At 40.9% G+C, this 13928-nt stretch overlaps 1 protein-coding gene across 5 annotated transcripts in view; it reads right to left on the reverse strand.

Annotated features, from left to right (window-relative positions):
- The window catches only part of LOC105006325 (transient receptor potential cation channel subfamily M member 4), a 112749-nt gene that overhangs the window by 13099 nt on the left and 85722 nt on the right, over positions 1 to 13928 (reverse strand). For 3 of the 5 annotated variants that reach the window (XM_020044418.3, XM_020044419.3, XM_010864791.4), the window contains 2 exons: positions 13638 to 13812; positions 12550 to 12718 (listed from right to left, as the gene is read on the reverse strand). The exons of 1 other annotated variant lie outside the window; for it this stretch is intronic. In XM_020044418.3, the coding sequence (XP_019899977.2) occupies positions 12550 to 12718; positions 13638 to 13812 (344 nt within the window). The remainder of the gene's footprint in view (positions 1 to 12549; positions 12719 to 13637; positions 13813 to 13928) is intronic. One more of the 5 variants, XM_034295074.1, reaches the window with a different exon arrangement.

Below are 13928 nucleotides of genomic sequence, written 5' to 3' on the forward strand. Positions count from 1 at the left end.
AGCGAGGAGGGTAGATTGTCTTAGCTAGCTTGTTAACTTCACAAATGCCAGATAATGAATAAAGTGGATTTCATACTCGAGCACCAGTTTGAAACCCTTAATTTGGAGGAGAAACTTGAAGTGAAGTGACTTGGTGCCCATCAGCCACGAGATATTGTCATCACTCAAACTGCTGGTAAAAGTAACCGCGGGTTTAACATGGAGTGGTTTTTGAAGAAAAAGTGGCTAACGGTTAGCATACAAAAGAAGGCACTCTTCTGTTTTCCATGTCTCCTATTTGGTGGAGATGGTACTTGGTCGAGGACAGGTTACAAAGATTTGAAAAATCTTTCTGAGAGGACTGCAAAACATGAGAGCAGCGGGAGTCATCTGGACAATGCTGTGAAATTGGGCTTACTTGGAAGGGTAAATGTCGCAGCCCAAGTTGACAGGCGCTCCATTGAGCAGCATAACAAACAGGTGGAGGAAAACAGGTAAATTCTCAGTCGGATCATAATATGTATTAAACTGTGTGGAAAATGTGAAACCGCATTGCGGGGGCACGATGAGTCAGTGGACTCCCTGAATCCTGGAATATTCAGATGTATTTTCGAGACTGTGTGAGGGCGATTCGAGACTTCAGAGGCACTATGACGCTCAGCCCATCTTCATCATCCAGCACCATACAAAATGAACTGTTAGACTGTATGAATGAAGTGTACAGGGAGGAGATAGCTAAGCAAGGGGACGAGACATCATTTGTTGCCCTACAGGCCGATGAGACAACTGATGTCTCCTGTAAATCCCAAATGGTGGTTGTGTTGCGATACATGTTGCCTGACAATACAGTGACAGAGAGGTTTTTGGAGTTTGTGACTCGGCCACTCTAATAGCATCAAGGGTGTGCTGGAACCACTGAAGCTGGGAGAAAAGCTGATCGCTCAGACTTATGATGGTGCGGCTGTTATGAGTGGAAATGTCTGACAGGCACAGACGCTAATGAAAGAGACATACCCACATGCCCAGTTTGTTCACTGCTACGCTCACCAGCTGAACCTTCTTAACTGCTTTTGCCACCTTTTTCTCTGGTTGCGGCACTTGCTGAGGCAACACAGAAACGCATTCCAAGGCCACCTGCTGTAAGATGGAATTTTAAAAGTAGAACTGTCAATGCAGCTTGGAAAAACCACGCTGCACTGCTCCTGTCTATGGAGGACATATGCACACAACCAGGATGGGGTGAATTTCTTATTTATGCCAGAAGTTTATGTTTTATATAAAACTTGGCAAAAACGGAGCATTGATAAATCTGGGATTAGCAGTGCGTTCACCTGTTTCAAGGAGAATGTCCAGAATATGCGGAAGCAAACTGATGAATTGGCTGCCACTGTTCACGATGGAACAAACGAGCCAGGCCGATGAGTAACCAACACAGCGCCAGTGATGAAGGCATGCTTCACAGTCATCTCCCAGGTGGAGCAAAGTGACCACCTGATTGCTGCCAAGCTGGTTGACAGCTCGCTCTTCTCACAATTTGTCCTGTCATTCCCTACATCTGAGCTTGACAGTGCACTGAAACTATGGCCTCTAGGAAACATGGAAAAGTTGAAGTCTGAGCTGACCGCCCTGTACCGCCACACTGAGCATCACACTGGTAAGACAGCCCTGTCTCTGTTAAGATCCGTCCATGAGAACAACCTAGAGGAGGCTTTTCCTGAGACAGTCACACTGCTGAAAATTATCATAACAACACCTATGATGACATCCGAGTCAGAGAGGAACTTTTCCACCTTGAAGAGGGTAAAAACCTTCACTCACAATATCATGGGACAGCTGCGACTCGATGCATTGGCCATCTTGTCCATTGAAAGCCAGCTGATTCAGCAGCTACATGACTTAATTCCCAAAGACATTGAACATTTTGCCCAGATGAGGAACCGCCGTGCAACCTTTCTCTTCAAGTGAGCCCTCAGCCTTGGTGAATGAAAGCATATTTTATCATCCTGCCTTTGTGGTGCTGGTCCGTGCATTGGTCATATTTTTGTGCTGGATCGATTGAAATAGATGGTGTTGAGTGTTAGTGTGTCCATGCTTATCTATTAAGGTTGTTGTCATAAAATGGATCAGTATCCTTAAAAAGTTTTGTTGTGGCCTTCAGTGGTGTTGAGGTCATTGCTGTTCGCGTATGACCCTGTAGGCACATTGGTTCTGAGCTTGGTTGCATTCCTAATTTTGGTTTGTAAATGTGACAGTGGTCATTTTACCTGTGTGTGAGAGGGGAAGGGGAGAGATTTCACACGAAGGTCTCTCCCTCTCTCTCTCCAGTATGTGTACTACAACAAATAGTAGAAGCAAGCCGCTCTGTCGTTAAAAGTGTTTTGTGGAGCCACGCTGTTTGTTGATGTGTTAAATAAACGCAGTAGCAGGAGGGAGTTTTGTTGCTTTTATGGTATGTATCCTATAATTTGAAATGGTTTGTGCCCCACCAATGTTTTACATATACAGTGGGGAGAACAAGTATTTGATACACTGACGATTTAGCAGGTTTTCCTACTTACAAAGCATGTAGAGGTCGGTAATTTTTATCATAGGTACACTTCAACTGTGAGAGACAGAATCTAAAACAAAAATCCAGAAAATCTCATTGTATGATTTTTAAATAATACATTTGCATTTTATTGCATGACATAAGTAATCAGTGCACATCATCCCACCCTTCCTCCCTGGACAATTGAGCCCATCTAAATTATGAAATGTGACCAAGACTCACTTTTTAGTTAGAACCAACTGGCCACTGTTAAATGTACTGGTGCATTTACATGTATTTCTGTGTGTACGTTTAAATGTTATATGTTTGTGTTATTCCATATGGAAAATAAATATTTGCAATACAAAATGTAAGATGAATAAATGTAACTTAATTTAAAATACATTTCAGGTATCACAATGTATTTCACCTTTTATTCTGAAATGTATTTAAAAATGTATACATTTATCTTTATTCAAGTATATGATCCACTGCCGATTTAGCAGGTTTTGCCACTTAGAAAGCATGTAGAAGTCTGTAATTTTTATCATAGCTACTCTTCAACTGTAAGTGTCTGAATCTAATCTAATCTAAACATCACATTGTATGATTTTTAAGTAATTAATTTGCATTTTATTGCATGACATAAGCATTTGATATTTGGTACAGAAACCTTTGTTTGCAATTACAGAGATCATACGTTTCCTGTAGTTCTTGACCAGGTTTGCACACACTGCAGCAGGGATTTTGGCCCACTCCTCCATACAGACCTTCTCCAGATCCTTCAGGTTTTGGGGCTGTCGCTGGCAATATACATTTATCTTTATTCAAGTATATGATACACTGCCGATTTAGCAGGTTTTGCCACTTAGAAAGCATGTAGAAGTCTGTAATTTTTAGCTACTCTTCAACTGTAAGTGTCTGAATCTAATCTCGGGAGACATAGTCCCTCCAGCGTGTCCTAGGTCTTCCCCGGGGTCTCCTCCCGGTGGGACGGGACCGGAACACCTTCCCAGGAAGGCGTTCCGGAGGCATCCGAAACAGATGCCCAAGCCACCTCAGCTGACCCCTCTCGATGTGGAGGAGCAGCGGCTCTACTCTGAGCTCCTCCCGGGTGACCGAGCTTCTCACCCTATCTCTAAGGGATCGCCCAGCCACCGGCTGGAGAAAGCTCATTTCGGCCGCCTGTAACCCGGGATCTTGTCCTTTCGGTCCCAAAGCTCACGACCATAGGTGGGAGGAGGAACGTAGATTGACCGGTAAATCGAGAGCTTCGCCTTGCGGCTCAGCTCTTTCTTCACCACGACAGACCGATACATCGACCGCATTACTGCAGAAGCTGCACTGATCTGTCTGTCAATCTCCCGTTCCATCCTTCCCTCACTCGTGAACAAGACGCCTAGATACTTAAACTCCTCCACTTGGACACATCAATGTAATAAAAAATTACAAAGTCACCGGACATGCATACGTCATTCCGGAAGTTCCCCCCAAACACACGTCATACAGGAAGTCCATACGTCACACCAGAAGTCCCAACCTGCAAATCTAATGTCCCGCCCACTTGTCACATCAATCTGAAACACCAGCCCACCAGGGTCATAAATCACCACACAAATATACCCTAAATCACCACATCTGACACAATATACCCTACATTTACTACTTATGTTATAGGAAGCCTAAAATAAAAAAATTCTGGTGGATATTACGTTTTGTTCAGGATAAACAAACACTTCATTGGCTACACGATGCTCCCATCTTTTCACTTGACGAAAAAGTCAGCTATTGTCACCTACATTGATAGATACCTTTCAATGTCATTCACGAATGGCTAATTAGCTGTTAAAACGGCCAGTGGCAAAAGAGGATTTGTTAAGGATTGACAAAAACTTTGCTGGCTACAACGTTCAGTAGCTAGGCTACGTTATAGGAAGCCTAAAATGAAACTATTTCTGGTGGATTTTCGAATTATGTGTTAGGATTGACCACCTGGTGGTGAGTTGGATCCGATGGCGGGGGAGGAAGCTGGACAGACTCGGCAGGCCCAAGCGTACTGTAAGGGTCTGCTGGGAACGTCTGGCCGAGTCTCCTGTCAGAGAGATCTTTAACTCCCACCTCCGACAGAGCTTCGACTGGATCCCGAGGGAGGCTGGAGATATTGAGTCCGAGTGGACCATGTTCTCCACCGCCATTGTCGAAGCGGCCGTTCGGAGCTGTGGACGTAAGGTCTCCGGTGCCTGTCGAGTGGGCAATCCCCGACCCGGTGGTGTTAGGATTGGTACAGGATAGACAAAAACTTCGCTGGCTACACGATTCTCTTGTCTTTTCACTTGATGGAAAAGTTAGTTATCATCACCTACACTCACCTAAAGGATTATTAGGAACACCATACTAATACTGTTTGACCCCCTTTCGCCTTCAGAACTGCCTTAATTCTACGTGGCATCGATTCAACAAGGTGCTGAAAGCATTCTTTAGAAATGTTGGCCCATATTGATAGGATAGCATCTTGCAGTTGATGGAGATTTGTGGGATGCACATCCAGGGCACAAAGCTCCCGTTCCACCACATCCCAAAGATGCTCTATTGGGTTGAGATCTGGTGACTGTGGGGGCCATTTCAGTACAGTGAACTCATTGTCATGTTCAAGAAACCAATTTGAAATGATTCGAGCTTTGTGACATGGTGCATTATCCTGCTGGAAGTAGCCATCAGAGGATGGGTACATGGTGGTCATAAAGGGACGGACATGGTCAGAAACAATGCTCAGGTAGGCCGTGGCATTTAAACAATGCCCAATTGGCACTAAGGGGCCTGTAGTGTGCCAAGAAAACATCCCCCACACCATTACTACACCACCACCAGCCTGCACAGTGGTAACAAGGCATGATGGATCCATGTTCTCATTCTGTTTACGCCAAATGCTGACTCACCATCTGAATGTCTCAACAGAAATCGAGACTCATCAGACCAGGCAACATTCTTCCAGTCTTCAACTGTCCAATTTTGGTGAGCTCGTGCAAATTGTAGCCTCTTTTCCCTATTTGTAGTGGAGATGAGTGGTACCCGGTGAGGTCTTCTGCTGTTGTAGCCCATCCGCCTCAAGGTTGTGCGTGTTGTGGCTTCACAAATGCTTTGCTGCATACCTTGGTTGTAACGAGTGGTTATTTCAGTCAAAGTTGCTCTTCTATCAGCTTGAATCAGTCAGCTCATTCTCCTCTGACCTCTAGCATCAACAAGGCATTTTCGCCCACAGGACTGCCGCATACTGGATGTTTTTCCCTTTTCACACCATTCTTTGTAAACCCTAGAAATGGTTGTGCGTGAAAATCCCAGTAACTGAGCAGATTGTGAAATACTCAGACCGGCCCTTCTGGCACCAACAACCATGCCACGCTCAAAATTTCTTAAATCACCTTTCTTTCCCATTCTGACATTCAGTTTGGAGTTCAGGAGATTGTCTTGACCAGGACCACACCCTTAAATGTATTGAAGCAACTGCCATGTGATTGGTTGATTAGATAATTGCATTAATGAGAAATTGAACAGGTGTTCCTAATAATCCTTTAGGTGAGTGTATATTGATAGTTATTGTATCAATGTCATTCACGAATGGCTAATAAGCTGTTAAAACAGCCAGTGGCAAAAGCCATACAGTTCATAGATGCTATTTTAGGGTGGAGGTAAACTTAACAAGAAACATTCCTCAGTTGAACACAATGCTTAATGGTATTCAGAGACATATTACTGGCTAATAAGCTTTTAAAATGGCCAGTGGCAAAAGTCATAGATTTCATAGATTATAATTGTGGTGGAGGTAAACTAAACAAGCAACGTTACTCTAAAATTGGGTAGTACTCTCCAGGACAGCCCTTAACTGGTTCAGGTCTTATTAAGATGGCCGGAGTTACTTTATCACCATTGCCAATCATGAATCTGATAGGCTGGCTATGACCTGCGGAGTCCCCCCTGGATCAGTTCTCGGACCGCTTCTATTCAATTCAATTCTACAAAACAACAACATTAACTACCATGGCTATGCAGACGATACTGAAATATTTATAGCTTTCAAACTGTATGACAACAGATCAATAGACTTACTGTGTCACTGTATAGAGCACATAAATACCTGGATGAACCAAAAATTGTCTACAATTAAACCAAGACAAAACAGAGATTATTGTGTTTGACAACAAAGGTACTACTATTAGCAAAGAGCTGGATTCACGGGCCGTAAAAACCAGGGACCAAGTGTGTAATCAACAGTCAACGTTCAACAGTAACATCAAGACGGTCACCAAAACAGCATTCTATCATCTTAAAAATATTGCCAAAATCGAGGGCTTGGTGTCCCAAAAAGACTAAGAGAAGCTCATCCATGCTATTATCTCTAGTAGGGTTGACTACTGTAATGGCCTCTTAACTGGATTCCCCAAAAAGACTGTAAAACAGCTGCAGCTTATTCAGAATGCTCCTTCTTGAATGTTAACCAGGACCAAGAGAACAGTGCACATCACCCCAGTTCTTAAATCTTTGCACTGACTTCCAGTCAGTTACAGAATATATAATATAAGTGGTGCTTTTAGTCTATATATCACTGAATGATTTAGGCCCCGAATACATTTCTGATATGTTTAAAGAGTATAAACCGAGCAAGGCTTTTAAATCCATGAACTCAGGTCAGCTAGTAAAGCCCTGAGTCCAAACTAAACATGGCGAAGTCGTGTTTTGCATCTATGCTGCTCAAAACTGGAATAAACTACCAGAAGATCTAAGATGTACCCCAAAAGTATACATTTTTAAATCCAGGTTAAATACCCTCTTTTCACACGCCTATGACTAACCGCTTAAATTTAACAACACTATTTAGCCTTACAGCTTTTATAGCTTCCTTATGGAATATATCTGTTTTCTTATTTGGTTGGGTAAGACATCTATGCAGAGACTACCTCACAAAGGGACTGACAGGTTTATCCTACCGCTGGAGTGCAAGGATTGAGATACCGGGGGGAGAGTCCCCCTGTAGGGTGGTTAGAGAATTGTAACAATCTGACTTTCTTATTCTATTGCAGTTTCATGTTTTTATTTTCATTGTAAAGCACACTGAATGTATGTATGAATTGTGCTATATGAATAAACTTGCTGCTTACTTGACAGATGGACAATGACCCAAAACATACTGCGAAAGCAACCAAGGAGTTTAAGGCAAAGAAGTGGAATATTCTGCAGTGGCCGAGACAATCACCTGATCTCAACCCTATTGAGAGTGCACTTAAGTTGCTGAAGACAAAACTTAAGGCAGAGAAAACCATGAACAAACAACAACTAAAGACAACTGCAGTAAAAAACATCACAAATGAGGAAACCCCAATGCGTTCCACACTTCAAGCAGTCATTGCCTGCAAAGGATTCTCAACAAAGTATTAAAAATGAAAAATGTATCCATGATTGTTTTAATTTGTCCAATTACATTTGAGCCCCTGAAATAAGGGTACTGTGTATGAAAATGGTTGCAATTCCTAAACGTTTCATATAATATTTTTGTTCAACCCCTTGAATTAAAACTGAAAGACTGCATTTCAATTGCATCTTTGTTGTTTAATTTCAAATTCATTGTGGTGAATGAAAATTGTGTCAGTGTCCAAATATTGACAGGGTTTACACACAATAGCTGCATTTGCAGAGCTAGTGAGCACAAACTAAATCAAAAATGTACTGGCAAGCTAGCTAGCACGGCGTCAAAGAAGCTCTCGTCGGTTGATTCCAAGAACAGCATGCAGGGGTTGAGACAACCCTTAAGTTAACTACCTATAATTTATCCAGTAGTAGTAATTAGGGTCCCCATCAGGAATTTCTGTTGAGAAAATGTAATCTATCTTTAGATACGGTTGCACCACTAAAACAAAAGAAGTATGCAACAAGAAAATTGGAGCGAAAGTGGTGCTCCGCCAAGCTGGAGGTATTCAGACTAGCCTGGATAGACAGTACACTACAATACCGAAAATCACTCACATTTTCTAGATCAGCTTATTTCTCCAAACTGATTGAGGCGAACAAAAACAATAAAAAATGTCTCTTCGATACAGTTGCAAAGTAAAAAAAAAAGCAATGCTCAACAAGTGGGTCTTCACTTTAGCTGTAGTGAGTACATGAACTACTTTGATGAAAAGATCATCACCATTAGAAAAAAATAAGACTCCTCCTTAAATAGTTATAGTCCCCAAAATCTCAGTTGTCCTGAGAATGTCCTGAACCTCCCTGACCAGGTGTCAATGGGGACACTTGAATTGTTTGATACCGTATCGCTCGACACATTCAGTAAATATGTAATGAGTTCAAATCCCACAAATTGTCAGCTAGACCCGATTCCAACAAAATTACTTAAGGAGCTATTTCCTGTGCTAGGTAAGCCAATGTTGAACATAATAAATTGCTCCCTTTCCTCCGGATGTGTACCAAACTCACTAAAAATAGCGGAAATAATGGCTCTTCTAAAAAAAATCTCATCTAGATCCCGACATATTAAACAATTATAGGCCAATATCGAACCTCCCGTTCCTCTCAAAATTCTTAGAAAAATGTGTTTCCCAACAACTGAATACAAAAAACATTTATTTCAGAGCCCATCATAGTACTGAGACTGCACTCATGAAGGTAACAAATTATCTTCTAATGGCCTTAGACAAAGGTTCTGCATCCATTCTGTTGCTTCTTGATCTTAGTGCTGCTTTTGACACTATTGATCACTCACTTCTCTTAGAGAGACTGGAAACCCATATTGGGCTATGTGGACATGTTCCAGCCTGGTTTAAATCTTATTTATCTGAAAGATATCAGTTTGTTAGTGTGGATGGCATATCCTCTGACAAGTCAAAGGTACGTTTTGGTGTTCCTCAAGGCTCGGTTCTGACTATATTCCTATTAGTTAACTGTGGTGGTGTAGACTGACTCTTTGAGATGAAGAAGAATGTCTTATAGTTTGACTTGTAATCTAACAATATAATGCTCCTTTTTTAAAATATTGAAATTATAAATAAAATAATGATAGTCTCTTACACTCCACCGGCATATCAGCAAGCTCGCAGAGTACTTCATATCTATCTGCAAAAATCCCTATGCTATAGGAATATAATGTGGATATAAAAAGTCTACACACCTGTGTTAAAATGCCAGGGTCTTGTGATGTAAACGAATGATTACTTTTTCCACCTTTAATGTGACCTATAACGTGAACAATTCAGTTGAAAAACAAACTGAAATCTTTGAGGAAAAAATAAGTCATAATAAACTAGTTGCATAAGTGTGCACACCCTTAAAATAATACTTTGTTTAAGCACCTTTTGATTTTATTACACCACTCAGTCTTCTTTGCAAAAGCGCTCCAAATCTGTCAGATTGCGAGTGCTTTGGGTCATTTTCGTGCTGAAAGGTTTACATCCTCTTCAACTTTCTAACGGACGCCTGAAGGTTTTGTGCCAAAATTGCCTGGTATTTGGAACTGTTCATAATTCCCTCCACCCTGACTAAGGCCCCGGTTCCAGCTGAAGAAAAATCGCCCAAAGCATGATGCTGCCACCACCATGCTTCACTTTGGGTATGGTATTCTTTGGGTGATGTGCAGGGTTGTTTTTGCACCAAACATACCTTTTGGAATTATGGCCATAATGTTCAACCTTGGTTTCATCAGACCATAACACATTTTCCCATTGTGCTTTTGGGGGATTTGATGTTTGTTTTTGCAAACTTCAGCCTGGCTTGGATGTTTTTCTTTGTAAGAAAAGGCTTCCGTTTTGCCACCCTACCCCATAGCCCATTCATATGAAGAATATGGGAGATTGTTGTCACATGTAGGACACAGCCAGTACTTGCCAGAAATTCCTGCAGTTCCTTTAATGCTGCTTTAGGCCTCTTGGAAGCCTCCATGACCAGTTTCCTTCTCGTCTTTTCATCAATTTTGGAGAGACATCCAGTTCCTGGTAATGACTGATATCTTTCAACAATGAGATCCCTCTGATGCTTTGGAAGAGCTCTGCGGACCATGGCTTTTGCTCTTAGATGTAACTAAGAAAATGTCAGGAAAATCCTACTAGAACAGCTGAACTTTATTTGTGATTAATCCGAGTCACTTTAAATGATGGTAGGTGTGTAAGGACTTCTATTTAACATGAGTTTGAATTTGATTGATTAATTCTGTACACAGCCACATCCCCAGCTATAAGAGGGTGTGCACACTTATGCAACCAGGTTATTGTAAGTTTAAAAAAAAAAAATAATAATAATCCCCCTTGAAGATTTCAGTTTGCTTTTCAATAGAATTGTTCACATTATAGGTCACATTAAAAGTGGAAAAAGTTCTGACATGATTTATCTTTGTCTCGTTCTTTTACATCACAAGAACCTGGCATTTTAACAGGGGTGTGTAGACTTTTTATATCCACTCTATGCATGCACTGAATGCATTTAGCCCCCTAATCTTTACCTGAACCATCAGTGTGCTGTGTGTCCAGCAGGTGTGTAAACATGGAAAGTATGGTGCGTTTGGGTATTCTCCGCTGCTTTCGTTCCTTCGTGGGTCACGCTGCCGAAAAGGGTGCCTTTTGGGGAATTATTAAGATATAGTTATGCAATCAGCATCCCAAGGTTATGTGGAGAAAGAATTATAAAATATGATACTTTTGAACAAACTCTTCTTTCTTGAGAATATGGCCAATATGTAGGAATACACCTATCTGAACCAATTCTAGATTTCAGTGTTGTCATCTACAAAACTGGATGTGGATGTGGTCTACCACAGTGCCATACACGTTACCAGAGCCTCATACAACACCAATCACTGCAACCTCTACGCATTAGTTGGCTGGCCCTCATTACATATTTGGCACTTAACACACTGGAACCAACTCATGGATAAGTCCTTGCTAGGCAAAGTCCTGCTGTACCTAAGCTCAAGCAGATTCATCTCTCTGGTCACCCCAAAAGCCCACACCTCCTTTGGCCACCACTCAGCTGCCAACAACTGGAATGATTTACAAAGAACTCTCAAATTTGAAACTTTTGTTCCCCTCAATGCCTTCAAAGTATGTCTGTCTGAGCTCGTCCGATCACTGTATGTGTTAACTTTTTTCCATCATTAATGCACTGTTTTGCACACCCTTACTCTTACCGTTACTATTTTCTCTGTTATTCCCCTCATTCCATAGCGGCACAAATGTTACCTGCACTGCTGTCATATTTGTTTTATGCTCTTTTGCACTATTCCATTTTCTTAGGTATGCTCAAGTGTTATTCCCCCTAACGTTACTGCTATACAATCTTTGCATACCGATTTATTTACCTTGCACAAACTATATAGACGCTTTACTACATTCAGTATTTTTATATAGATTACTGTAGTTGTATTTTGTCATTGCCATAACACTTAGACATCACTTATAGTATATTGACTCTTTATTCGATCTGTATTATATGTAGACTCTTTATTGTATTTTTTATGTTTATATATTTTGTATCTAACCTAACTATGTTGTCCAACACATTTTATGCTTTATCTTGGCCAGGTCACCATTGGCCTACCTGGTTAAATAAAGGTTAAATAAATAAATGTTGGTGTTTAACACCAAATATACACAGCTGAGCAGAGTTGGACACCTTATTTTAGGCAATGCAATAAATATAAATAAATAAAACATTTTGTACTTGTAGGTTATGTAATTTGTTGTTGGACTTTTAACACAATGAGACAATTTTGCCAATAATACTTGTGTGCTATTGATTGCGCTGGCTGGCTGCCCTGTACCATTTTTAGGATACTTTCTATTTCTACGATAGGTACTGAACAGATCTTTCGTATCCGGACAGGCCTGGGTCTGTTTTTTGTTTTATTCTACGGTCCTTTTCGGAACTGATCTGTTTTTATTTGGGTCCATTTGGAATGCGTCTATCAATGTTTTTATTTTAATTCATGCAAATCGGGTCGGGTGGGAAAGACGTTGGTTAATTTCGGAACGGATCCAACTTTTTGGACCCGGGAGACCTCTAACCTGAACATGGCGATGAGCAGGTTGACCAAGAGGATGTTGGTGACCAGGAGGTAGATGACCAATAAGATAACCACCAGCCAATTGGCATAGGTACTTGTGCAGGGCTCTGCCCCATCCTCAATCAGGGTGAGGTTATTGGTGCACTTCATCCCTTCCTCCAGTTTATCAGCTATGGACAGGAGAGAAAGAGAAAAGGATGAACAGTAAACTATTTAGACAGTAACTCATACTTTGTTTTTTGGGTTCTGTATTCCAGAACATTTTATTTGAAACGATACAATGACTTGAGGGTTAAAGTGCTAGACTGTTAGGGGGTATTTCTTTCCATATAGGATTAACACATTTAAGGTACCAAATGTATTTGGACAGATTATGATTGTACTCTGTTGCATAAAGTGCTTTCCAATGAGAATCATATATATATATTTTTTTTAAATCAATGAAGACGAGTGAGACATTTCCAGTAGCAACAATACATACTCAAAACAATACACCACCTCCAGCATAATAAAGATGAGTTTGTATGCCTAGCTATTAAAAGGTTTCAACTAATAGCTGTACTATTAGCTTTATGATGCATTTAAAGTTATGACTCTCAGGAACACATATGTCATCTATTTCCATCAATGATACTCACAAGCTATCTAGGATACGTTGAAAGGGACTGTGGCCACATCGCAATTCATGTCTTGTTTTAAACAGTCAATTATTACTCGATGATCTACAAACTACTGAAATAAATCATTAAGATTTCAGTGTTCATATGTGTATTAACATTTAGAGTAGCCTAAAGGCCCAATAATTTTTTTTAGCACATGGTGGTTTACAATAGCCCTTAAAAACAGACATTTCACGATGAAATTTCATGATGGACCATGTTTTGACTTTAAAAAATTCAATGTGTTGTTAGGGCAGCAAAATGTTAGACTTTTTCTTAAAATTAAAACAAAGAGATGGTCAATCTTAATATTTCCGCAAGCTATCCCAAGAGGAAGTCGATAATTTCCTTGTCCATGGCCCCAAACATTTAGGTTGCCTCCGCTAAATATAAACAAGCAAACCACCTTAGTACACAACCATCAACGCACCATCCATTTCGTGTATGGGGATATGTCCATATATGTGCATATACGGTCTGTAGAACACTCTGCGAAAAATCCAATTAGGACGAGGGTCGTAGGAATAGAGCAGCGCCTGATTGGCAACACCGTAGGCCACTATCCACACCGCCAAGAAGAAGAGGAAGAAGAAGATGTCTTTCATCTGCCAATCATAGGGGAAACACATTCAAGAAAATATGTTGTGACACTTTCTGGGAAATACTAATTGCGTTGTCAAACCCAGCCCTTGCTTGGTTAACAGTTAAGGGAGATATTTAT

The sequence above is a fragment of the Esox lucius genome, chromosome 11, assembly GCF_011004845.1.
Source record: "Esox lucius isolate fEsoLuc1 chromosome 11, fEsoLuc1.pri, whole genome shotgun sequence".
In the NCBI taxonomy this organism is placed as follows: Eukaryota; Metazoa; Chordata; class Actinopteri; order Esociformes; family Esocidae; genus Esox; species Esox lucius.